The 27,410-nt window shown below is 44.8% G+C and overlaps 1 protein-coding gene and 1 long non-coding RNA gene across 3 annotated transcripts in view; one reads left to right on the top strand and one right to left on the bottom strand.

Annotated features, from left to right (window-relative positions):
- CRY1 (cryptochrome circadian regulator 1) overlaps positions 1–27,410 on the top strand; it is a 64,749-nt gene that overhangs the window by 35,762 nt on the left and 1,577 nt on the right. Inside the window, exons 4-13 of one of the 2 annotated variants that reach the window (XM_019489585.2) lie at positions 1,001–1,185; positions 1,596–1,684; positions 2,007–2,147; positions 2,249–2,560; positions 7,284–7,435; positions 7,541–7,743; positions 8,803–8,901; positions 10,313–10,408; positions 21,624–21,695; positions 21,801–21,908. In XM_019489585.2, the coding sequence (XP_019345130.1) occupies positions 1,001–1,185; positions 1,596–1,684; positions 2,007–2,147; positions 2,249–2,560; positions 7,284–7,435; positions 7,541–7,743; positions 8,803–8,901; positions 10,313–10,408; positions 21,624–21,695; positions 21,801–21,904 (1,453 nt within the window). In that variant the 3' untranslated portion in view covers positions 21,905–21,908. The remainder of the gene's footprint in view (positions 1–1,000; positions 1,186–1,595; positions 1,685–2,006; positions 2,148–2,248; positions 2,561–7,283; positions 7,436–7,540; positions 7,744–8,802; positions 8,902–10,312; positions 10,409–21,623; positions 21,696–21,800; positions 21,909–27,410) is intronic. The other variant, XM_019489586.2, reaches the window with a different exon arrangement.
- LOC132250140 (uncharacterized) lies at positions 12,507–21,178 on the bottom strand. Its single transcript, XR_009461735.1, has 2 exons — positions 20,583–21,178; positions 12,507–14,833 (listed from the first exon to the last, which is right to left on the bottom strand). It is a non-coding gene; the product is annotated as an uncharacterized LOC132250140 (long non-coding RNA).

Raw genomic sequence — 27,410 nt, 5'->3', positions numbered from 1 at the left:
ACGGCTTTAAATGTTTTTCTACATACCTCAAGGTACTAGGTAGCTCGTGAACGCTGAGATGCTAGCATGGATGGAGCATCCCACAGGAGGGGAGCTGGGGGGGGATCCCACGGACTTCTGGTCCGCTTCTGGGTCCGCTGGGAGCACGCCGGGGGGCTGCTTCTGTGGGACGCTCCATCTGCCTCACCATCGCATCATGCGCAAGTCGTGCCTGGTACCTTGAGGTATGTAGAAAAAACATTTAAAGCTGTGTCTATGGCCGAATCGCTGATTCTCTGAATTGGCATCAGATCTTCAGAGTGGATTCGGCCAAACAAATCAGGACAGTGATCCGAATCAAATTGAATCACTGTCCCCAGTTTGGGCCAAATCCAAATTGAATACAGCCCATTTCACACACCCCTATTGCGCACCACTGTTTCCCTTTCAGTAGATGTTTCAATTATTGGAACAAGTCCTGCAATTTGAAAGCCTCCATTTAATGTTTAAAGAAGGACTTGTCCACTTTAATAACTAATATACAACAGGCACCATTAATAGCATCATTTTGTGCCAAACTGCGAAGTTTCCTTTACCAAATAGGGCAAATATTGCAGTAACGCTTTTTTTGCAAGTAGCAAGTATAAAAATTTTAAAGGTCACTTGCTATGTGTCTTTACAGTTGTTTTGGTTTTCTCTTCTCTTGCTGTATGTCATCTGAGGTGATGTATTTTTATTTCACCATTAATTATTAGTATTCATTACTTATTCACTGTTCAGGGATGTTCTTCAATCCATAAATTGGGATTAATCCCTTTGGTTTTGCTCAGTAAGTGCTTCTGTCTCTCTAATGGCAATGGAGTGGTAGAATTAAGATTCAAATTGTCTGGAATAGCATATGCATATATAAAAGTAATAGAAATCAAACTGCAGATAAGAACATGTTTCTTGTGTATAAAGAATGTAATATACAGTTGCATGGAATGCAAGCATTTCCTTTTTCTCTTGTTCCTTAACACAGAATTATAGAATTAAATGGAGGACAGCCACCTCTTACCTATAAAAGATTCCAGACACTAATTAGTAGAATGGAACCACTAGAGATGCCAGTGGAGACTATCACTGCAGAAGTAATGGAGAAATGTACCACACCAGTTTCTGATGATCATGATGAGAAGTATGGTGTTCCATCGCTTGAAGAGCTAGGTATGTTGTCTTAAGTCTTAAATACTTTTATTGTACAATGTTAAAACAGTGCTAGGTGATATTTAGTCTTAAGCCAAATCAATCAATTAAAATTGCTACCAACAGAACAGCCAGCAATGACCACAGGAAACCTAACCCAACAAATGCACAGTCAAAATTTGTCCAGGGATCTTTCTTTATTATAGAGCATAAAAATTACAGTTGATCCAGTTACAGATAAGCAATGTTGTTACATGGTTTGGTAGAACTTATTTACACTGACAGCAAGCATTGTTTTGACACCATTGACATCCAGCTAGATTTAAGATATTACCAAAAATACAGTGCAGCTGTTGTCCAGGTATACTAGTTATTTGTGCTACCGTATAAACAAATAAGGATTTTTCTTCCTGTTTGACTTCATTCTTCAGGGTTTGATACAGATGGCTTGCCTTCTGCAGTGTGGCCAGGGGGAGAAACGGAAGCTCTCACACGGCTGGAAAGACACTTGGAAAGAAAGGTACATGCAGGTCTTGGCAACTAAAAATTAGCATCTTAAACATCTTTAATTCCTTTTATAAACAGACCAAAAAACAAGACCAGCATGCTGCTCTAAGTTGAAGTAGTAGTGTTATAGAAGCTGGTGAAATTTAGATGCAACTTTTATAGAATTTGAACAAAAGAAAAATGATAGTATCTCATGTAATTTCTTAAAATGTATGAACACTTTTCAGTGGAACTCTCTACTCAATTGCTGGTGTAATCACAGAGATTTTCTCCTTATATTAGATGAGATGACCACATGTACACATAATAGTGTTCCATTTCTTTGGTTTTTTAAGGCTTGGGTAGCAAACTTTGAAAGACCACGGATGAACGCAAATTCCCTATTGGCAAGTCCAACGGGGCTTAGCCCTTATCTTCGGTTTGGGTGTCTGTCATGTCGTCTCTTCTATTTCAAGTTAACGGATCTGTATAAAAAGGTACGGATGCTACATAGACAGCCACTGAGTGTTATGCAAGATAAATTTTTTCTTACCTTTTCCTAACAGCAAAATGTCTTTCTTTTCATGATGGCTTTCAGGTAAAGAAGAACAGTTCCCCTCCTTTGTCCCTCTATGGCCAGCTTTTATGGCGTGAATTTTTCTACACGGCAGCAACTAGTAATCCACGTTTTGATAAAATGGAGGGAAATCCCATCTGCGTTCAAATTCCATGGGATAAGAATCCCGAGGCTTTGGCCAAGTGGGCAGAAGGCAGGACAGGCTTTCCTTGGATTGATGCAATTATGACACAGCTCCGTCAAGAAGGCTGGATTCACCATTTAGCCAGACATGCTGTGGCATGCTTCTTGACTCGAGGTGACCTGTGGATTAGTTGGGAGGAAGGAATGAAGGTACAGTTTTTTCATTGAGTTTCTGGTGTATATAAGTGAAAATTACAGTGGACGTATGTTTTAATAATGTTATCAAATACAATAATATATGTTTTAAAGTTTAAACTGTGTCCAAACTAAAAATGTGGGGTAGTTCTAGGAGTAAAGCAGACCTGAATTTTGTGGGGCTGAGAAACCTTTTGTAGGAGTCTGGATATATTTTTTTGACTCCTAGTTCTAGGTATCCTAGCTTGAGGCCTATGATTACTTACTTATCATTTAAAAACAGTAAATAAATGCAAATGACTCTGATAATAGAAATTTCTTCCCCGTATTTTCTCTGCTGGTTAGAGAGAAAAAGATGGGAATTGAGGGGGGGGAAAAGCTAAGTGTTGAGGACACTTGGCACCTTTCAGTATCAGAGCTATATATATCTATAGATATACAGTATATATCAGGCAGTGTGTTTTGGGAATCATCTTAACTAGTCCAACTAAGTGCTAACAGATCTTCATAAAACTGGACATATGGCAGTTCAAAGTTGGCTCAGTCTAATTTTAATTATTGCTATTTCTTCAGACCTAAGTTACAGTGCAGTCGCATCTTTTCTTATGATAAAGAGTAACAGTTGTAAACAGAAATGCTTATAAGTTTCTGCTGCTTGGAACTTGAGAACAATATATTTACTGCCAATGTTGCAAGCTTCTTGGGTTTTTATTCTTCTAACCCATTGGTTGTTATAATCAATCCTTTCTCATACACTTTTTTTCAAATGTAAACTCTTGGGTATATAAGTAATTGCATGAAAAATCCAAAGGCAGCTTGTCTTTTGCAAGTTATACATGGGTAACTTTGGCATACCTGTATACCCACAGTGTTTGTCTGTCTATATTATGGAAGAAAACTATCTTCTTACTCTTATAATACCCTAAAGAACAGAGCACTAGATTTGTGCAGTTCATGGGGGTATAAGGTATGCTTCCCTAGGCCAGCAAGAATGAATCTGTCTATCTAAGGATATGCACAGATGAGCAAATTGTGCCAGTTTACAAATGGGGAGAGCTTGCCAGATGCCAGCTGCTCTGTGGTAACTATTTCATGTATCTACTCCTATCCCTGGGTTCATTGCTTTTACTGCAAATGAAATGGTGATGAGTTATTATAATTTTTAGCTTCTGTTTGCTGTAGGCTAGGGAACAGTTATTGTGGAGCAGCTGATAGATGCTAAGTCTCCTTTCCCCCTGTCAGCTTGGTGTATTTTTTTTTTTTCTGTCCATACTCTAATTCTGTGAATTACATTCCAAAATCTTAGCAAGTATGATTAAATGGTAGCATCTAGTGGACTAGTTGTGTACTGACATACTAATTGCTCTGACATACTAATTACTCTTCTCTCTAAACTTGTTACACTCACAGCTACATTGGTTTAAAAACATGTTTCGCTTCTATTCTTCTGAACACACAACTTAACTAGCAATAACAAAGCCATAATTGTAGGGATTAAAGTAAGTTTTTTGGGGGGTGTTGGCTTTTTTTAGCTTTTGCTATCTAGTTTAATCAGGACTTCTGTTAATTTAGACTGATTGTGTCATATTTTCTAGCTCTGAGGTGTCCTAACAGTGAAATGGGAATGAGTTATTAAGGTTAGCAATAAGATACATTATTTTTGCTCATTAGCACAACTTTGTCAGGTTTCTAGTAAAAAATGTTAATTCTAGCCATGGGTCATAGTAGCAGCATATGTCAGGATATACAGAGGGGGGTGGAGGAAGACACAAGCTGCATGGTTCTTTATGAACCATCTTGAGATAATGTTGGTTTTTAAAGGAAAAGCAAGAACATGTTGACTACCTTTTAAAATATGTACTAAATAAGAATGTTCAAAATGTATATTTACTTTCCAAAACCATTTTAGCAAATGTTGTCACCATTTCAGTATTGCCTTTCAAAGTTCAAGACTTTTTTCTCTTTGAGACTACAATCCTTAAAGATCCTTCTGAGCAGAGTCCTCTGAAAAACCAGATATTTCACTACGAAGATCTCCCACAGCTACCATCCTGTCTCCAACCTCTTGTAATTGAGAAATTAATGATCACTAAGCTCCAACAACAAGTGACATTACCCAGCATCCTGGATGCCTCTCAGTCAGGATTCTCATCAGGACATGATTCAAAAACTGTCCTATTGGAATTCAGACTACCTTCCTATGGCTGTGGACACAGGTAAGAGCTCCATACCTGCAAAGCCAGACCTCTTTGTAGTCTTTGGTGGACCACAGGGTACTTCTATTATGTCTTGAAGACACTGTAGGAGTGGATGAGACCTCTAGTGCTGGGCCAGTCATTTGTCCAGCAGACCTCAGAATGGTGATGGGTCATGTCTCTCCAAAGCCTTCATCCTCACTTTTCTTCATATCTACATGAGACCTCTGGAATGGACCTTAAGGTTACCATCAACTCTATCTGCCAGCAGTATGTTGATGACATTTCATAGAAATCTTATTCTCAGTTGATGCAGTCATGACTGTACCGAAGAGTCAAGAATGTCTACAGGAAATTTAGCATTTTGATAAAGAGCAGCTGACTATAGTTGAGCCATGGCAAGACTAGATTAACACTTGTTAGAGCAGAAAACTGAAGAGTTGACCTAATGCATTGTCTGTGCCTTGAACTGGAATCATAGTCCTAATATATCGAGGTGTGATGAAAAGCCTAATGATCCTAGTTTGACTTTTCTAAGCATGGATGATCAGTTTGCAAATATGGCTTTTCTTCCTTCCTCCAGCTTAATGGACAACATTTATCCTTTTTTTTTCCTGGACAGTGACCTGAACACAACAACAGTTAGTTGTATCTGTTACCTTCTGATTGACTTTCTATATCTCATTGTATCTGAAGATGATATGCAGGCTCTAGTCTAGCTGGTACTCAAAGTTGTCTGCCTTCTCCATGGTTCACATCACTAGGAATATATCAGGCTTGTGCACATGTCTTTTCACTGGTTCCTACTCAGCCTCTTAACAGAGTGAAGGCTTGATCCTGACTTTCAAAACAGTTAATAGATCATGCCCCAGCTACATCAAGGACTGGGTTTGTGTCTGCAAACAGCTGTGAACTACATGAGGACTGGGGTCAGTGCATTCTTTTGAAGAGATCCAGCTATGGAACAATTTTTCTAGACCGGATTGGGCAAATTGAGATTATAACCAGCTCTAAGAAGTGCTAAGTCTCACTCTTCCCGAGAGAACTAACTGTTCCACCACAAACAATGCATTCAAACATCCTTCTTTTTCTACCACCCTTTCTCTTAAACATCCAGCTCTTCCCTGCCCTCTTCCTCCCCCCCACCCCCCCCAAAAATAAAAAAAATAAAACACACCTCTATTTCTTACTCTGAGGGATAAAGGAAGAACTTTGAGAGACTCCATAAAACCAATTAAGGGTTTTACTATTGCTATTGAGTTGGTTTGGAAGGTGCTCAGATACTGTGCCCTTGGGTAGCAATATAAAAATTTAAGATAAAATGTTAGTTGTCTTCATTTTTAGTGTGCACGATCATATTGTCAAGATGGCAGTTTCTTGTTTGTTTAGATGTAATAATATAATGGTTTTTGCCATTTTACTCTTCATTATAATTACATGCAGTGATTGTAATGTCCTTTAAACAACTCCATAGTCCTATTAACATAAATACAGTGGATCTGAGGCTTTTAAAGTGACTTTCATGTATTTTTTTAACAAATATATAGGAATATTTGAATATAGGAATATTTGAGAAGGACGCAGCCACGGTGTTTGCTCTGCCATAGCTACTGTTGCTTCATAGAAATCTTCAGGGCTACAACCTGGTATTCTGTTCACATCCTTACACAAAACCTACTATCTTGATTTGGTATGTGATTGGATGCAGTTCTACAATCCTTGTTTTCATTAAAATTCTTTAGCCTGCCATGTAAGCTCTTGTTTGCTGGACTCCAAGAAGTAAAAAATGTGGAAATTCCCCTTCAGAGAATGTAAAGCTTTTACTACTTGTAACAACTGGGTTTGTTGTTGTTTTTTTAAATGCTGCCACAATTTCTGCCTCTGAATGTTTGGGCTTCTTGCACATCATCTCAAGTTCTAAGAGTAAAACTTGTTGCCTTACTAGGAGGAACTGAGGGAATTGCAGTTCAGTCTTTAGTAACCTTGGTCCAAGACATTCCATACCCCCATGGATCCACTACCCATCTATTTTCCAGAAGGTTTTCAAAAGCTCATTAGCGGTGGGGGAGCATGTGCATCCAACAAGTATGACCACATGGAGGTAATGCGCTCAGAAAACGCTAACATTTACTATTCTAAGTAATCTTGTCTGCCACTGTGAACTTTATTTTAAAATAAAAATGACACCAGTGACTCCCAACTACCCTTTCACGAATTTCTGTGGATACATTTGTGGAAAAAGCACATCCAGTTTCTGTGCTGCGGAAATATCTACAAGCCTAGATGGCAAGGTTCGATGGCGCAGAAGCCCAGCATTCCCTTTATCACCATTCTTTCAATGTGACTTGAAATGTTTTTCTGAGTATTTATTTGCGGAGTGTTTTATGGATGCTATCAGATATGGGTAAATAAATCATAACACACAGCTTTTAAGATGTTGCTACAGGAAACTGTCACTAAGATGCTGACATTTTGAGCACTTCTTGGAAGTGCATCGAAAAGATTTAGTGTGTTCAGATTAACTGATTCCATTATTTTTCAAGGTGTTTGAAGAGTTGCTGCTTGATGCAGATTGGAGTGTCAATGCTGGAAGCTGGATGTGGCTTTCCTGTAGTTCGTTTTTTCAGCAGTTTTTTCATTGCTATTGTCCTGTGGGTTTTGGCAGAAGAACTGACCCTAATGGGGACTACATCAGGTAAACAGTCTGTTCAGTAAATATTGTAAAACATTGTTGAAGTTACCTGAGACTTAAACATCTCAGTATTAAATTACCTTTTGTTTTTCTCTTTCCTTTTAAAAGACGTTATTTGCCTGTGCTTAGAGGTTTCCCTGCAAAATACATATATGATCCTTGGAATGCTCCAGAGGGTGTTCAGAAGGCTGCAAAATGTATGATAGGAATTAATTATCCTAAACCAATGGTAAATCATGCAGAAGCAAGCCGCCTGAATATTGAGAGAATGAAACAAATCTACCAGCAGCTCTCACGATACAGAGGATTAGGTATGGCTCTCTAGTCTACTTGATGTATTTATTTGAATGTTTATCTTTCCTTCAAGCAGCTCTGATAAACCTGCCCTGTACCATGGAGACCAGCTCTGAGCCCTATGTCTGGGGTAGTTTGGCCAACTAAAATGGACGGGAAAAGAAAAATGTTGCCCAAACTCACTTTTCTTCCTTTCACCTGCTTTTTCCCAACTTTGTTTACAGTGCGTTTGGTCTCTGCCTTCTCTTTTAAATTGGAAATTTTCTGGGGCATGATTTTCTTTGCTTTTCCAAATTTTTACTACCAGGTATAATGGTTTGGGGGTGTGGGGAGGACGGTTGCAGCCTTAACGATACAGATTGCTATTGGTAAATACTACAGCTTATCTTGTGAGATTGATTGATTTTTAGTCTTTTGGTTGGAAGGGAGTTGGAGTTATCCAACCCAACCCTTTGCACAGTTGAAGAATTTGCTGTTCCTAAACCATTCCCTACAGCTGTCTGTCTTCTCAAAAATTTCCAAAGGGGGCAGCAATTCCATAACTTTCAGGCAGCTTGTTCCATTGTTCTACAGTTTGTACAATTAGCTAGCTTTTTGAGATTTGATTTTAAACTCCTTACTGTAATTTGAACCCACTGCCTTGTATCCTATCTTCTGTGGCAAGGAAGAACCATTTTTTCTCCATTTCCTTTATGGAAGCCCTCCAAATATTTGAAAATGCTGTCATGTCCAGCCCTTTTTCTACTAAAAAATGTCCCACTATTGTCTCACAACTGCACTTGTTTTACACCTACGTAGATATGAAGTATTCTGGGATGTGTTACATGTGCACACCATATTCAGTAATTTAACTGATCTGTTATAAAATGACTTCAAGATAAGTACATGGTTATGATCCATGATGAGTATGGGAAATCTGGCCAGATGTACTGGAGGAGAAAAAATTCTTCCTAATGAAGAACTACTGAAATTTACTGGGTGGGAAATACTATGAGGACCAGAGGAAAAAAGCATATGAAATTAAAATGTACTCGCTTGCTTTACCTTTAACAATGAGTTTTTATTCCTATGGTTAGGTCTCCTTGCAACAGTGCCTTCTAACCCAAATGGAAATGGAAATGGCGGCCTAATGGGATATTCACCAGGGGAGAACGTCTCTGGTTGTAGCCGTGCAGGTAATTAGTGAAACTTAATCTGATGGAAATATTAGAATTATGGAAGTTGCCAAACTCCTACATAAGCCTTATGTGAGCATATTAGCATAAGCACTCCCCATAGTCATCGTTGTCGTCCCCCCGCCACCCACCCACCCAACACCACTGCTGTCTACCTGCCTCGAGCTCAGATCCTGCCAGGAAGAGGCCAGCGCAGCTCCTTGGCCCTAGGCCACCCTCGCCCCACACACAAATCAGGGGGGCACATGCTCCCCCAGGGGTGTGCACATCGGCAGGACCTGCCCCTCCCTCCTGTTGTCCCCAAAGGACAGTGTGAGTTCGTGCCCAGTGCGCTTTTGCCAATAAACACACAGGGGTGGAGGATCCAACTTAATCTTTATTGTTTCAAGTCTGCCCAGAGAGGGGTGCTTGGCAATCATTCGCAAAGCAAGCACCACCCCCTTTGTTTTGCTTCAGCCTTATATAGCTTTCTCCCACTTAACACGCTGTACCGTTACTATTGGCTGCCTTCTCTTAGCCCATGCTCATATTACCTTAGCCACAGAACATATCCGTACTTGTCTGGGCTTGCCTACGTTGCATTTCTTTCCCAGCGGGCAAGCATTCCTTAACATACATATACCACACCCCTCCCAGCACCAGCAAGCTGCCTTAAGTATTCAGTTAGATGTAATTTGCAAAAGCTAGATATACCATAAAAAAGACTACATCACTCCTCCCTGCAGCCGCGCCACCTGGATGAGTTGCTCACAGCTCTGTCCCACACCCTGCTCCGCCCCAGCTGGGCACCACCTGCCCTAACCCCACTCCTTCCCTCACCATGAGGGCCTCGATCTACCCACCCCTACCCCCCACAGAGTTACCGGCTGGATGCTGCTCTCCAAGCTGCTGGGCTACATATCAGCAATTGGATCAGTATCAGCCAATGTGCCTGGTTAATAATTGGCCATTGGTATTGGCCAAAAAAATCTTTATCGGCGCACCCCTAATGTATAACCTTATACATAAAGGGATGACAAAATGTACATTTTAACTGCTTTTAAAGGGGAAGGGGAGCTGTTCTAGGTAAGTACTATCAGTTAGGTTTTAACTCTTTCATTCGTATGATCCTGTGGCAGTGCATCTGAGAGAAATCACCCTGGATGATTCAGAGCTAAAGTTGGAGTGGTTTTCCTGTGTTTGTATTGCTACAGAATCCCCTAGAAATAAAGATTGCATTGTTAACAGCTTGTACTGTACCATTTGATACTGATACAGTTGTTGCATCTATTTATAACTTCAGAAAATGTTATAGGCTTCCAAGCAATTAGTCTTTCAGACATGACATTTTATTTAAAAAGTTAATCTGTTTTGTACTGCGTGCACTTAAATTTAAGTTGATTTTTCTTTTTTCTTGTTTTCTTGTCCATAGGAGCTCAAATGGGATCAAGCGATGGTCATACAGTGAGTGTTCAGCCATGTGCACTGGGAGAGTCTCATGGAGGATCTAATGGAATTCAGCAGCAAGGTATTATTCAGCAAGTAAAATGTTTACAGAGAATTTGCAAATTCTTGTAGTTAAAATTCTCAAAATACCTTGCATTGATTATTTTGCTGACAGGAACAGTTTCAAGATTGAGTTGGCTCAGTTGTCTTTGTCAAAACTATAATTTATAATTATCTTAATTTAGGGATATCTGTTCTTTGAGATTTTAAGCTTCAAACACAAACAGCTGTTTCCACAGTCAAGTATGGGAGAATAGTAGCTTCATTATTTAGTGGGTTGAAAGACGGTATTTTACTGTCACCTTTGGAAAGATCCCAGCATAAAAATTAAAGGTTATTTAAAAGATATTTTTAAGGTAAAAATATACCTCCTAGATCATTAGAACTGCAAGGTAGTAGAGGAAATAAATACCGGTTCTTGATCTTGTGTGTTTGATGGGAACTGGTTTAGGGCTGTGCAAAACAGGCCCTATTCGATTTGGTTTGTCCCAAATCGGGGACAGTGATTCAATATGTTGATTCGGATCATTGTCCCTGACTTGATTCGGCCAAATCCAAATCTGAAGATTCGGTGCTGCTTCGGAGAATCAGCAATTCGAACACAGGCACAACTTTAAAAGTGTTTTTTTTCTACATACCTTGAGCAAGCAGGCATGGCTCACTGGGGCAGATGGAGCATCCCACAGGAGCATGGTGGGGTTCTCCAGCATGCTCGGCAGCAAACCCAGAAGTGGACCAAAAGTACTTCTGGTCCACTGCCAGGGAGTGCGCTGGGGGCCCCCCATGCCCTCCTGGCTTGGCAGTCAGCTGCAGGGGAGCCCCGGGTGCCCCCCCAGACCCAAGAGGCACCAGTTGCCAAGCCGGAGGGTGCAGGGGGGTAGACCAGGAAATGGACTGGAAGTGCTTCTGGTCCACTTCTGGATTTGCTGCTGAGTGTGCTGGGGAGCCCCCTGTACTTCTGAGGGACACTCCATGCGCCCCAGCATTGCAGTGTTCACGAGCCCCTGCTACCTAGAGGTATGTAGAAAAAACATTTAAAGCTGTATCTACATCCGAATTGCTGAATCTCTCCAAATCGATTTTCAGGGTTCTGAATCAATTTGGAGAGATTAAAGGGTCCTCTGATTCGATTTGGATTTGGAGACTTGGCCACTGAATCTCTGCCAAATCGAATTGGGGACTGAAGCTTCACACAGCCCTATTGTATATAGCCAGTTTCCTGTGTCCATGTCTTAAAATGACAATCAGAGTTGCCATCAGTTGAGATTGTAATGAGAAGCCAGTAGGTTGACTGGTAGGCACTTAAACTGGACTCCACTCTGATTTCTGAGAGGCATCCAGAACATACCTGAAGTACAATGGTTCGGCAGAACAGGAACACGTACTCTTGCTTCTGATTGTATGTGTTTGATTGATAAAGAATTCAAAACTTGAGGGCTTTTAGTTGGGTAACTTGCACAGATCATATAATGTGTCTTTTGCCAAATTTCCTTTTTTTCTTCCATGTTCAAGAAGCCAACCCCTATCATATTAGAGCAGGGGTGGGCAAAATGTGGCCCGCAGGCCGGATGTGGCCTGCCAGGCCATTCTATCTGGCCCGTGGGGCCCATAAAATATTTAGAAAATTTAATATGAATCTGCTCCTGGCTGCCTGCCATGCAGCCCTTGATGGCTTGCCAAAACTCAGTAAGCAGCCCTCCACCCAAAATAATTGCCTACCCTTGTATTAGAGGAATAGAAATAGGAGAAGACTAGCCAGTGCCAAAACTAATATTTCTGTTCGCTTAAGCGAAGTTGCGTGTATATGCGGTGTCGTGGAAACACACACAGAGTACTTTTGGGTCAGGTCAGCAGAAGCTTTTATTCAAAAGAAACTACAGCTGTAGGGGGAGTTCCAAAGTGACATGGATTTTCCAAGCACTTGGAAGGGGTCCCCCCCCAAGAGCAAAATCAGGAGGCTTATATACTTTTTAACAGTTGCTTACAACTCACGTGATCATATAGTGAAATTAGCATGAAAAGCGGCTATAATATTACTTCATTATTTCTTTGCTGTTATCAGGATGGGAATTATGGGGGAGGTGGGGTTAGTTCACAAACCTCCTTCTTGCACCTGGAAATCTACTTTGTACATACTTTTTTTTTTTTTTCTACCTTCAAGGCCGCGGTGAGCGAAGCATTTGCAGAAGAGTTACAAAGAACAAACACTTGCCCTTATCTGTTCTACTGTACAGAGCCAGCAATTCTACACAAAGCGGTTATGTCATCTTATAACTAAAATAATCAAAGTTTAAGGCATATATTTTTTTTCTGATTCCACAGCCCCCCCCTTTGAGACTATTTAGTCTCACTTTAGCCTTAAATTTCCATTCTCATGAGCCCCTCTATTTCATCATGCAGCCTTTCATGTTTTCTTTCAATCTGCTCACACTTTTGTAACACCATTATTCTAGACTCTGCTGTGGGTTTTCTTGCCTTGCTAAAGCTTCCCCTGCTGGCTTTCACGCAGCAGAGGATTAGTTGCATTAAGACATAGAACATTATCAAGACAAACAATATTCCATACAGGATTTTCTTGCCAAGGGCCCCGAAATCTGGGAGCCAGGAGGTTAGCCAAGACCACATTTCTTCTAGACCCCAGTTAGTATTTTCTGAGGCCACTTGATGTAGGACCCTTAACTGATTTCGGATTTTGCGAATGTCAGTTTTGATTCGCATGTCCTGATTGACATAGACACAACAGGTGGAGTTTGCTAAGGCACATACTCCTCCCTGGGATACCAATAGGTAATCTAGGGCTATGCGGTGTTGTATAGTTACTTGTGAGATCTGGGAGATCTCTTTTTGCAGAGCCTAAATTGCATCCGCAGTGGCATTTCCCATAGCTTCCATTGTGGCTGAAATGTTAATTATGGCTAGTTCCAATTCTCTTACTCCAAGCCACGGTATGAAGGTTCTCACAAATCGATGGAACCCTGTGTTTCTGGTAGCTAAGGGGTTAACCGCCCTTTTCATGTGATGGTTGAAATTTTTTACTTGTTCCAGATATATTGCACTATGCATTTCGAAACCAGGGATAACACAACACGTCCAAGAGTGCATGCCCCCACCCAATTCCAGGGCAAGATTTTATGAGCCCTGTTTCCGCAGAGCCAGTAAAGGCCTGGGGCAGAAAGGGTACTCAAATTTCGACAGTTGTTGTGCCCTATCCGGCACTTTCGATTGATATGCATCGTATAGGACGGTCCACGTTCAGCTGTTATTCTGCTGGACCGAGATATATTACAAGAAGTAAAATTGGAGTGAATGTAAAATTCTGATCTGTTTGCAATGAGAGCAACATGAGGTTCCTTAGAAAAGTTGTAGACCATGAATCCTGTACAATTGAGAGAGGGTACGTTACCCAACAGGATTCCACTGGTGCTACTAGGGCTATAATCTAGAGTAGTTAGGCAATGAGGGTAGTGTCCTACAGGTGTGGCTTTATTATAAGCTCCGGTGTTGTTGGATCTGTAACAGAAAGGCGCCTCTACTCTTGGGGAGATTATCCAGTTAGCAGGGGCGGCCCTCCATTCTTTAGGAGCGGACCGATGGGCAGCTAACGAGTAGTGTCTAACGAAGCCGCCGTTTATTGTTCCCCATTGCTGGAGGGATATTGGTACTCCGATCATTGGGATTCCTTGGTGTAGGTGTGCTGGGCTGTGAGAGCATATCCAGCAGTTACTTTTATTTCCAGCTTGAGCCACCGCATGGGAGATCTGCAAATACAAATTTTTTTCCCACCCCCCTTGGGTGATACTGAGATACCCAAGTGTGATATATAAGGATATCAGTGCCATTTTTAGATACAGGAGGGACAAAGAATCTTAACAACAAACATAACCAGCACTAGTAAGAAAAAGAACGCTACCAGCCAAACCCAGGATGGCAGCCAAAGTTTTTTTTCGTCCTCTGGGCTCAAGTTACCTAAAGGACTGATAATGTCGGCTCTTGGTCTTGATCGAGGTGGTGATCTTCCGAATGGGAGCATTCACTTTCTTCGAGGCCGAAGATGATATCTTCGTTCTTCAACTGATGAATCCGGCTGGGCTGAGGTGTTGGGTGCAGGGGAGAGGTTACTAGCACTTGCACCCTGATGCTCCTCACTTGCCTGAGTGAGGTCCTGAGGGTCTTTGTCCTTGGCCTCAGGGAAAGATCCCAACCTTGGTTGGAATACAGCTGCTTCGGGGTCCAATGGAGGTGATACCTTCTTGCAGTGCGAGGCGTGAGTTCACGTTTGGTGACCTTGGCAACGAACAGCAGAATTAGTGGTTAGAAGTACCTGGAAAGGTCCTTTCCATCTGGGTTGAAGTGCGTTTTTCCGTTGATAGACCTTTACGTAGATCCAATCCCCTGGTTCGAGGTTGTGACAGGGAACATCCGGTGGTTGAGGTAAGGCTTCTTGGACCTGTGAATGAACAGACCTGGCATACTTTATTAATGCCTTGCAATAATTTAGTACAGTTTCATCAGTTAATTGTAGGTCTGTTTGGTGAGGGGCAACAGGTGGTGTAGCTGGCATCCTCATGGGTCGTGCCATGAGTATTTCATAAGGGGTTAGGCCATGTTTTCTGTTAACAGTGTTTCTAATGTGCATAAGAGCAATGGGCAGTGCATCAGGCCATTTGAGGCCTGTTTCAGCACAAATCTTCGAAATGCGCGTTTTTAAATCAGAGTTTTTACGTTCTACAGCACCACTTGACTGTGGATGATAACTACAGTGTAGGTGTTGCTGTATGTTGAGTGCTTGGCAGATGTTTTTTACTATCTGTCCTGTGAAATGGGTGCCACGGTCACTATCTATTGTGAGAGGCAATCCAAATCTAGGGATGAATTCTTTGAGCAATTTTTTTGCTACAGTGATGGAATCAGCACGTACGCATGGGTAGGCTTCCACCCATCCAGAGAACACATCAATAATAACAAGAATGTATTCATAAGAACAGCACTTAGGTAGCTGCACAAAATCAATTTGCAGATTTACAAACGGTTCCCATGGAGGGGGATGGGCTGCGGGTGTCGTTTTTACCCGTTGCCCAATGTTGTGAGCTAAGCAGATGGGACAGGAGCTACAGTACTGTTGTGCCATGGAAGGAAAATTTGGGGCAAACCAATTTCTTTGTACTGTAGCAATCATTCCTCCTTTGCTCGTATGGGCCACAGAGTGGGTTAAACGAGCAAGATGTGGCAAAAGCTCTCTAGGCGCCACCAGGCGGCCGTTCGGGGAGCGCCAGAGAGAGTCGGGGTGCAGTGAACATCCTGCACGCAGCCAGTCATTTATTTCCTTTTTTGGGGCCTGATTTTGAAGAAGGGCCAGACTTGAAAGGCTAGCCAAAGGAGACTGGTCTGCTGAAAAACAAACAAAAACAGAGTTAGGAGCCTGTGGGCCAGAAAGGGCCGCATTTCTGGCAGAACGGTCTGCCAGATCATTTCCTCGTGTGACATCATCAAACGGTTTCTCATGAGCTTTACATTTAACAATAGCAATAGCAAGAGGCAATTGAACAGCTTCTAAGAGCGCTTTTACATAACAACCATGACTGATTTGGGTCCCTGATGAAGTGAGGAACCCTCTTTGTTTCCAGATTTGTCCAAAATCATGAACAACACCAAAAGCATACTTAGAGTCAGTATAAATGGTTGTGGTTTGATTTTTTGCAAGAATGCAAGCACGTGTTAAAGCAGTGAGTTCAGCAACTTGAGCAGAACGAGCTTGGGGTAAAGAATAGGCTTCCAAAACAGCATACTGAGTGCATACTGCATATCCCGCAACTAATTTGCCTGCATCATTTCTAAGACAGGAACCATCAACAAACAAAACAAGGTCAGAGTTCGGGATAGGAATGTCCTTGAGGTCAGTTCGAGGGGTTAACAATTGAGTTGTGATAGACAGGCAATCATGAGGCTCACCATCAGAGGCAATAGGCAGAAGTGACGCAGGATTCAGAATTGAACAGCGATTTAAGGTTACATTTGCAGCTGACAGTAGAAGTTTCTCATATTTAGTAAGACGGGAATTGGAAATGTGCTGAGTTTTGCCCTTGAGCAGAAGGGCCATCACAGCATGTGGAACTGCAACGGTTAAAGAGTGTCCCAAAACTAGAGAATCTGCCTTTTTAACCAACAAGGCAGCAGCTGCAACTGAACGGAGGCAAGGAGGAAGTCCCGCAGCTACGGGATCAAGGGCAGAGCTGTAATATGCAATTGGGCGATGCTTTTCACCATGCAGCTGAGTGAGTACTCCTAAAGCGATTCCTTCCCGTTCATGACAAAACAAGGTAAAGGGTTTCTTATAATTAGGAAGTTCAAGAGCAGGAGCAAGAGTGAGGGCTTGTTTAAGGACCACAAATGCTTGTTCGGCTTCAGGAGTTCAAGGGAGGGGTTCCGGGGTGGTATCATGAGTGAATGCTTGCAAGGGTTTTGCGAAAGCAGCATAACCCAGGATCCACTGTCTACAATAACCCGTTGCACCTAAGAATCCCCTCATCTGTTTTCTAGTCATAGGTTTGGGAATGTTGAGGATAGCTTCAACTCTACTAGGGGAAAGGTGTCGTTTTCCTGCTGAGATGTCATGCCCTAAATAATGTACCTTAGACTTGCAGAGCTGCAATTTAGATTTTGAGGCCTTGTGGCCTTTCTGAGCTAAAGCTGTGAGGAGTGTCAAAGTATCTTGCTCACAGGCCTGTAAAGTGGGTGAGGCTAACAATAGATCATCAACGTACTGAACAAGGGTGGACCCCCCTTTGAACGTGATAGGATCCAAATCTTTTTTTAGGATCTGGGAAAACAGGGTTGGGGACTCTGTATATCCCTGAGGGAGTCTTGTTCAGGTATATTGAAATCCCTGATAAGTAAATGCAAACAGATACTGGCTATCCTTATGAACGGGGATAGAGAAAAAAGCAGAACAAAGATCCACTACTGTGAAATATGTAGCATCTGAAGGGATACAGGAAAGAATAGTGGCAGGGTTAGGGACCACGGGGAAAGCGGGTAACACAGCGGCATTTACAGCTCCAAGATCTTGCACAAAGCGATACGTATCTTTACCAGGTTTTTTGACAGGTAGGATAGGTGTGTTGCAAGGGGAGCGTATTGGGACAATAATCCCTTGCTCAAGGAGTGAGGAAACGACAGGCTTGATCCCTTCCTCAGCTTCCTTTGAGATGGGGTACTGTGGGACACGAGGAAGTGGCTTGGCAGGGTTCAGGATGATACGCACTGGTTCAGCACTCAGCATGTGCCCCACTTCATTCGCATGGGTGGACCACAGCTGTGGAGGTACTCGTGCCAACAGTTCCTCTTGCAAGAAGGAAGTGTCAGAATCAGAGTACTCCTGGGTTAGCAAAGCCACAAGCTCGGTTTCCCTATGTTCCGGTACCTCAAGGTAAACACCATCTGGGCTACAATAAATCACGCATCCCAGTTTACACAGCAAGTCCTTACCAAGAAGGTTGACAGGTGCACAGGGGCTAAGAAGAAAGGCATGATTTTCAGACAAAGGGCCAATAGAGATGGAGACAGGTTCAGAGACGGGATGTGGGATAGGTTGTCCGCCTATACCGACAGCATTTACAGTTTCAGGAGAATAAGGTAGAAAAAGAAACTCAGCAGCCTTTAGCGTGGAGCGGGACGCTCCGGTGTTGACAAGACAGGAGACAGGTTTACCAGAAATAAGGCATTCAACAAACGGACCAGATTGGTCAGTAGCAAGCAAAGGAGCAATGATGTCACTGTCCCTCAGGCTGTCCTATTCAACACTGGGAAAATTGACAGGAAGTGGAGGTGGGGGCTGGGGTCTGGGTCCTTGGCCGGGGCGGTTGGGGCATTCTGATTTCCAATGTCCTTCTTGCTTGCAATAATGACATTGGTTCCCATAGCCTGGGTTTTGTGGGCTCAAGGATCTATCTCTTCCCCTGAATCTACCCGGGCCTCCCCTTCCCTGTCCTCATCCCCTTCCTCTACCTGGACCCTGCAACTGAGAAATCTGTAAGGCCATTAACTTAAACTTGGCACTGTCTTTAGACCGTTCCAATTTGTTATGAAAATGGTTAGCCGCAGCAAGGACTTCGGTCAAATCTTTAGTTTCCCAGCCAATAATTACTGTTTGAATTTTCTCAGCAATTTTAGGGTTAAGTCCCTGGACGAATGCTGCCACTATTGCTTGTTTAGCATTTCCGACTGGGTTATCCATTCCTGAGTATCGTTCAAATGCCTGTTTGAGGCGTTGTAAATAGTCACTAGGGTGTTCATTTTTGTTTTGTTTACAGGTATTTATTTTGGTCCAGTCTGCCTTTTTTGGGCAAATTGTGAGAACTGCCTGAACCAAAGCATTTCTCTTGTCAATAAAGTCTTGGCCAATCCCTGGGTTTTGATCTGGCCAAGTACAGGCAGCGTACAGACGTAGCATAGTTTCCTTGGGCAAAATGGATCGCATGAGCTGATTAATGTCAGCCCATGTTGGATTATAACAATTTATAACAGTCTGCAATTCTTCCTGAAATTTTTCTGGGTCTTCCCTGATTTTTGGGAACTTTTGAGTTAAATTGTAGAGATCACCTGGAGTCCAGGGTGCATGCACAGTTACTATATTTTGTCCATCGGTGCCAATGCCTGGCATTTGTCTTAGGGGGTAAACTTGTGCAGTTCGGGATCTCAGATTGATGGGAGATCTTTCCATGCCTATTTCCATTCTTCTAAATACACCTGTGGTGGGTTGTGACCCAGGAGTAAATTGCCACACTGGTGATGATTGAGTGGCAGATATGGTGGATGAGTCCGGACTATTAAGCTCCGTGGATGGATTTACTGAAGGAGCTTCAGCTAATGGGTCACTAGCCTGGGCTGCAGCCTGATGTTGAACTGGTTGTTGCTGATGTGGGAGTCCCAGGAGAGCGGGGTTCGAACAAAGGTCAAGGATATCCTCTGCTGGCTCCGGTGGTGGGGGCGCCCCGGGCAATGCTGGATACATTGGAGCGGTGGCCAGCGTGTAATTTGGGGGAGCAGCCAATTTCTCCCGAACAGCTTTTAACTGCTGTTTTAATTTTTCTTGAGAGTCTTTTAGGCTCCTAGTTTGAGATTCTGTCCGCCTTTTGGACATTTCATCATACCAATAAAAGAACGCATCCCACTGGTTTTGTGGTGTTTTGGATCCACGGGACTCTAACGCCCCTCTCAAGTGCACTATTTTATCCTGATCAAATGTTCCTTCCTGTGGAAAATGTTTCACAGGATCATCCCTAGTATACCAGTTCCACTTATCCAGGTACTTGCAAGTCTCGGGAGAATAGTGTGTGTACATAAAGTACGCCGGAGTCCCCTTAGGGGGGACAGGAACCTGTTTAGACTGACTTGTTCCCATTTTCAGTCACACAGGGAGACGTAGGAGAGGCTTATTTAGGATGTCCGGGCCGCTCAGTGCCTTGCCCCGCAGTTTTTCACTGCCCAGACAAAAGGCTTCTGACCCGACACCGGCTCATAAAATGGAAATGGGGAGGGAAACACTAGAGGGATCCTTTCACTCCTGCTTTCGGCAGAAGCTACTGGGACGAGGGGTTTGGAAAAGACAAAATCACTCGGACGCCCTGTCCACTGGGTCACGAGGTTCCAGTTGGGTCCCCTTGCTTTCAAAACTGCCCTGTCAGGCAGAATTGGGGCGGCTGAAACCAACCGTAGTCTCAGTCCTGGTCAGTGGCTCATATTTCTAAATACACACACACATTCATTCAATAAGCCCTGTCCACTGGGTCACGAGGTTCCAGTTGGGCCCCCTTGCTTTCAAAACTGCCCTGTCAGGCAGAATTGGGGCGGCTGAGCCCAACCGTAGTCTCAGTCCTGGTCAGTGGCTCATATTTCTAAATACACACACACATGCACATTTATTCAGTCAGCCAGACCTCCTACCCCACACCGCCTTAGTTAATTAACTACAAGCCCGATGTGCTGTTGGATGAAGGTGCCTCAAACAGTTTCTCCCTAAAACGTACGTTACCAGACACAAAATGGGATCCTTTACCAGACAGAAAATTTTAGCCGGCAGTAAGGTTCAGACTGACCTGTTTTAACAAGGTTCAGATCCAGTTACCACGGCCAAGTTGGGAGCCTACAGGCAGTCCTCCTCCGAAACCCCAATAGAGATTTTGAATTAGGTCTCTTACCTCTCAAGTTTGGCGCCTCAGGGTTCGGGGGGGGGGTAGCCTGCGGTCCTCCTTCCTCAGCCTGTGTTCTGGATCCGAGTCACGGCACCAGGAATTGTCATGGAAACACACACAGAGTACTTTTGGGTCAGGTCAGCAGAAGCTTTTATTCAAAAGAAACTACAGCTGTAGGGGGAGTTCCAAAGTGACATGGATTTCCCAAGCACTTGGAAGGGGTCCCCCCCCAAGAGCAAAATCAGGAGGCTTATATACTTTTTAACAGTCGCTTACAACTCACGTGATCATATAGTGAAATTAGCATGAAAAGCGGCTATAATATTACTTCATTATTTCTTTGCTGTTATCAGGATGGGAATTATGGGGGAGATAGGGTTAGTTCACAAACCTCCTTCTTGCACCTGGAAATCTACTTTGTACATACTTTTTTTTTTTTCTACCTTCAAGGCCGCGGTGAGCGAAGCATTTGCAGAAGAGTTACAAAGAACAAACACTTGCCCTTATCTGTTCTACTGTACCGAGCCAGCAATTCTACACAAAGCGGTTATGTCATCTTATAACTAAAATAATCAAAGTTTAAGGCATATATTTTTTCTGATTCCACAGCGGTGTGCAACAGATCATTTTACTAACTGTGTTTTGTGCTGAGGGAATTTACTGCTCAGACTTTTGTTTTTTTCTGCAAGCAAGAGCATTTATTAGGAATTATTCTTGGTTGCATAGTTGCATAGTAGGTAGGGTCGGAAGGGACCTGAGCAGATCATCAAGTTCGACCCCCTGCCATGGTGATAAGGGTAGGGGGTTGTCGAGGTTTTGCTCCCCTTTTCTATGCAAGAGGTTAATTGACACAATTATGTCCCATACTTGATCTGATTATAGATCAACTGTACAAAAAAGTAGACCTACTTTTTTTTTATGCTTCCCCTTTTTGACAGGAAAAAATGTTGAATTATTAATGGAACGGAAGAGTAACTGTTGTGAATAATATGAAAATACAGTGCATATTTATGATCACTTCCGTTTCCCCCCCCCTTTTTTTAACAGGTTACTTTCAAGCAAGCAGTATTTTGCATTTTCCTCATGGAGACGATCAGCAATCACATTTGCTGCAACAAGGTAACATTTTAAGAAATGTCATTATAGTTGCATAAAAAAGCTGATTTACTATGTTTTCATAAAGGCAAAATAGATTCTTAAGTTAGGTGTTGTTTAATTTGACAGGAAGAACATCTCTCAGCAGTGGTATAAGTGCAGGAAAGCGTCCAAATCCAGAAGAAGAAACCCAGAGCATTGGACCAAAAGTCCAGCGACAAAGCACTAATTAAAATGGTGAGAAATGAGTACTGTGAAGTATCTTGCTATTTTAAATACAACATTTTCACACACAAATAATTTATCTGAATGTTTGTAATATAGTATCTCTAAGCTATTGTTATTGATCAAGACACTTCTTTGCTAAATGCTGTACAAACCAAATAACACAAAGGTTAAGCATAAGACAGGAGGCAAGAGATAAATAAAAGCCAGGGGTGGGCAGTTATTTTGGGTGGAGGGCTGTTTAAAGAGTTTTAGTGAGCTGTCGAGGGTTGCATGGGTAGCCCCACCCTCTGACAGTTGCCTTGTCTCCTGGTTGTCCTCTTGTGACCAAAAGTCCTGCCCCTAACCCCTGACCTTCTGTGCTGGAAATATTCCCGGGGGCGGCAGGCAGGGGTGGTGCCATCTTGAAACTGGGGGGAAAAAAACCAAATCATATACTAAACAAAATCAAACATCTACTATAACTTCAATTTTATTTAAGAAAATATTTTTGTCCCAATTTGTGTGTTTGCATAGTATATCTAGAGGCGATTGCATAGTAACTCAAAATGCACTCTTACTCTTGTGTATCGTTGGGGGGGGGGGGGGGCGGTTAAGGAGGTGTATGTGAGGGCTGTGTGGTTGGGGAGTGAGTGTGGGGGGATGTCACAGGACACTAAGGTGCCTGCTCCTTTAAGGACAGAAACTGCCTAGGGAGAGGGCCCTAGCTAGCAGCCAGGCAGAAACCCTACAGGTGCAAGTTACTATAGTGGCAGGCTGATGAGGGAATTAGCCTGCACCTGCACCTGGTCAGCTGACCGGAAGAAGGCAAGGCCCTGGGCACATATAAACCCCAGGGCTGGGTTCAGAGAGTTAGTTTTCTGGCAGCAGCCAGGGGAAGGAGCCTCCAGAGGAGAATTGCCCGGAGATGCTTTGGCTGCCTGATACCCTGCATATAGGGCTAATGGGGCTCCAGCAGCTCACCAGGTACCCTGGCCTACAAGGCACTTAGTGCTTGGGGGGCAGTTTGACTCTTTTAAAGGGACAGAGCACACCCTAAACTGCATGTATTATGTTATAGCCTAGGGGCTCATACTTTGGTTGCTGTTTATAAACAGTGGACCAGGCTAAGGCTATTGGGGGAGGAGGAGGCCTCACTGGGGGCCCACTACAGTGTGGAGACCCCAGCGCCATGGGGCACAGTGACAAAGGGGCTGCAGAGAGCCTAGCACCAGTGTGGGCACAGAGACAGGGCTGCAGAGAGCCTGGTGATAACAAGAGGCTGAGCTGAACAAGGCCCCAGAGAGGCAACTTTTAGATATCATCTGCGAGGCGTGGGGCAGTAAAGGGGTGGTTTTGGAGCCATGCATCTAGCCCATAAGGCTGTGGGTACCCCATGAGGCAACCATTTTGAGGAGGACCCAAAAGGGGTCCAAGAACCGATGGGGTTTAGTGGGGTCCATCAAGACTGTCCAACCACAAATTCAAGGGCAGCCTCCCTATTTATTATATTTACTAACAAGACATGGCAGGAGACGAGAAGGGTTCCTGTTGGGCAAGACTGGCACAACCAGGGAGCCGCCCTAGGGGCATCACAGCCATCCCTGGGGACCCCATCCTGTGACAGGGAATGTGTATGTGGGGTATGTGGTTGGGCTGGGGGTGTGGGAGCTGTGGGAGGGTGTCGGTGTGGTGGATGGTGTCTGGGAGGGTGTCTGTATGTGGTTATGGTTGGGGGGGTGGGATTGTGTGTGGGGCCATGGGAGGGTGTGGGTCTGTTGAGGGTATGGTGGGAGGTGGGGAGCCAGCTTTGCCTGTCCCAGCTTGGATGCAGCATGCAGTTCCCAGTTGCAAGCCTGGGACCCATATGGTATGGCCTGGGGCCAGCCTGGCCCAGCCCAGCACAGTGCGGTTTCAGCTGCAGGGTCAGGGACTGCATGGCACGACACCAAACCAGTCCTAGCCGGGCCCAGCTGTGGTTCATGGGTCCCATCTGCAAGGCCAGGATCCACACAGTGTGGCATGGGGCCAGCCCAGCCCAGCTGGTCCAGTCTGTGCTGTGCTACGTGGGAACCATGTGGTGCAGCTTGGAGCCAGCTCAGTTTGGGTCATCCCATCCTGGCAGCACACAGTTTCCCACTGCAAAGCTGGGACCCACACAGCACAGTACAGAGGCAATGGGAGGGGCTGGGTTGGCTCTGTGCTACTCCATGTGGTCCCCAGCCTTGCAGCTGGCTGTACCATGCTGGGCTGTGGGCCAGCAGAGCTGTTCAGCTTCCCTTGCCTCCAGCTGCAGCTGCCACTGCTTCTGCCTGTGTGGGTGGGTGAGCAGGAAATTGCAGCAGGGGGCTCCTGCCCAGCATGTCGAGTTCCGGCTCCAGATCCCAGCCACCTTCCACCCACTCTGACCACCCGGCTTGATGAGCAGCCCCTGCAGGCAGGCAGAGCAAGTGGAAGGTGGCCAGGAGCTACAGCTGGATCTCCATGCACTGGGCAGGGGCCTCCTGCTGAAGCTTCAACCTTCCCAGAGCGGCGCGGCACAGCAGAGCATGGCAGTAGCAGGAGCAACAGTTGGAGTTGAGGGGAGCAGAACATTCCTGGCCAACACGTAGCTTCCAGTTAGGCTATTCCAGTGTGGCTGCAGCCGACCAGGTGCTGCTGTGCTTCCCTCGCCTCTGGGGGCCTCTCCTCTTCCCACTCCTGCCCCTGCTGCACCACTCCGGCCAGGAGGGAGCTTCAGCCTGGCAGCTCATGCTGGAGGTGAGGGGAGCAGAGAAATATCCAGCTGACTGCAGCCGCACTGGGAACAGCCCTGCCAGAAGCTGCATGCTGGCTGGGGCTCAGGGGCATGCAGGTGTGGCCTGCCTGGGTGGGAGCAAGTAGGGCTCAGCCCCATGTGGAGCTGTGGCCTGTGGGCCATATTTTGCCCACCCCTGATATAGGCAGATGGAAATATTACAAAGAAACAACACAACTTTGGTCCAGGAGAAAAGACAGTGGTCTTAGTGTGCAGCAGCCAAGCAATTGCAAAGTTTTGGGGAACATAGGACAGGAAGGAGCCTCCTGGGCCATTGAGTCTAGTCCTCTGCATTTGCAAGCAACCACTTCACCATTTTTCACAATCTTGGGGTAACTCCAATCTCTTACTCACCCTAGCTAGAAAGTGCAGATCCAGAAACTCCAAGAGCATTGTTCAGTATTCTGTGGGGAAAGAGCAGCTGTGACTAGGGCACTATAAATGCCCTGCCCCTGTAGTGGGAGAAAAGGAAGCAGCTAATGCTCAGATGATCCTAGGAAAAAGACCATGCCTGACTGCCTAAGAAGGATAAAACCCACATAGTTCTTATCTATCTGCCTTAGGAAATGATTCCTTCCATACTTTTAATTTGACTCTTGGTTGACTGTAAACAAAAGAACAAGATCCTTTAGCCAGGTACCTCTGGGGTTTCTAAGTATCAGCAGGAGCATCAGGACACCCTGTGTTGTCTAGGCACCAAGGCCCAAGAGTTTTCTTTAGAAGAAATTGAATGGTAGAGTCAGAAGGCTGGAAAGGATCTCAAGGATCATCTAGCTTAAGGAGAACAATGTAGAGGCTTTGTGGATATTTACATGGAGATCTTTCCAAGTGTGAGTGGTCAACATAGGAGAAACTATGAAGAAGATGTAAACTGAAAACATGCTGCATGCTTGCAACTTGTAGTGCAAGGTTCGCTTATTGACACTGACCGAGAGTTTGGGGGATTTATAGGCCAGTTTTCAGGCTCAAGAGACTCCTTGGTAGATTTGAGACATCCCTCAGAAAATGCCAGCCTTAAGCTTTCACTCTTTTGACTGTGGGGAAAAATATAAAGCAATTGTTCTACAGGTTTCCCTCGATTTTATGCGGGTTCTTTTATATGCTTATTCACTCTTATGTGATGAGCATATTTAGACCCATAACTAGTTATATGCGAGGTAAATTTGCTCTTATGCGATCAGCATAGATGACCCCCCTACCCAAGCAGGTAAGTCTGGGGGGAGGGGAAAGGACCATGGCCCCACTTACCCCAGCCCTGACTGCAGCATCCCCGGGAGCTGTTGGCACCAGCTGCTGGGCTGCATCATGATTCCCCTGCCTACTTGGGCTCTGTTTGTCCTCACTCACCATTGCTCCTAGGCTGCACCGTGCCCTAGTGCAGCCAACTGGTGTCAGCCACTCCAGCACAGGCTGGGGTGAGTGCGGACCAGTAGAGACCCGGGTGGTACAGGGCGCTGCACTTACCCTGGCCCCGGGAGTGGCTGACACCAGCTGCCTGTAGCAGCTGGGCTGCAGCATGCCTCGAACCCCCCGGGGCTCTGCCAGTCCCCACTCACCCCAGCCCATGCTGGAGCAGCCCCAGGAGCAGCCAACTCCAGTTGCCTGTAGCAGCTGGGCTGCATGGTGCCCTGGTGCAGGCAGCTGGTGTCAGCTGTTCCTGGGGCCGCTCCAGCACGGGCTGGGGTCAGTGCGGACAAGCGGAGCCCCAGGCAGTGTGGGGCACGGCACTCACCCCGGCCCCAGAAGCAGCCGGCACCAGCTACCTGTAGCAGCTAGGCTGCACTGTGTCCCAAACCCCCTGGCACTCTGCCAGTCCCCGTTCACCCTAACCCATGCTGCAGCGGCCCTAGAAGCAGCCAGTGCCAGCTGCCTGCAGCCCCTGGGCTGTACTGTGCCCTGGTGCAGGCAGCTGGTGTCAGCTGCTCCCAGGGGAACGGCACCCCTTCCCTAGTCCCAGCCTCCCTCCCTCCCTCCCTCCATCACTGCCATGGGAACCTATCCCTATGTGTTACTTGGTAAAGTGGGTTTGCTTAATGTGTCATTCTCCAGGAATGCACGTACCGCATAAATCGAGGGAAACTTGTATTGCAAAGAACTTGGCTAAACCTTAGCAGGTCAGAATGTTTTTGATGCTATGGATTCCTATTTGAAATCTCTGGGTTTATCTTGTGAGTTGTGTGGATGTTTGCAGACGTAACTGCTAATGTTGTGTAATACCCATAAAAGCATCTCGTGGTCCCCTGGTTGAGACTCACTGGTATAAATCATGACAGGTTTTGGAAGTGAAGACAAGCGTCTTTGAGAGATAAGGGAGCCAGTGGAGAAATGCAAAAAAAAGAAAGGGTGACATGGTCAAACAACAGGTTAGGAAAATAATCTCCGCAGCAGCATTCTGAAAGGATGTGAGACAATGTATTTTTCAAGGCCATAGAAAAAAGATTCTGTAATTGAGGCATGAGACTGAGACTTTTAGCTGGCTGGGTGGATTAGAAAAGTCATACTTCACATTGCAGATGCATATAACTAGGGAACCACGGAATTCACGATTTTGCAAAATCTGGCATTGCCCATGAAATGCACAGTGTGGGGGGGAAACTTACAGAAAATAAAATGCTGGCTCACCAGAGGGAGCCTCAGCAATCCTCAGGGTGCTGCAGCAGCCTGCCCAGGCAGGAAAGGGAGGTGGGGTGGGACTGCCTACTCAAAGGGCTGCCAGCAAGATGGCTGCTACCCCTCAC

This window comes from Alligator mississippiensis, chromosome 4 (genome assembly GCF_030867095.1).
Source record: "Alligator mississippiensis isolate rAllMis1 chromosome 4, rAllMis1, whole genome shotgun sequence".
Classification (NCBI taxonomy): domain Eukaryota; kingdom Metazoa; phylum Chordata; order Crocodylia; family Alligatoridae; genus Alligator; species Alligator mississippiensis.
Note: the sequence above shows the minus strand (reverse complement) of the source record. Positions and strands in the feature narration are given on the sequence as shown.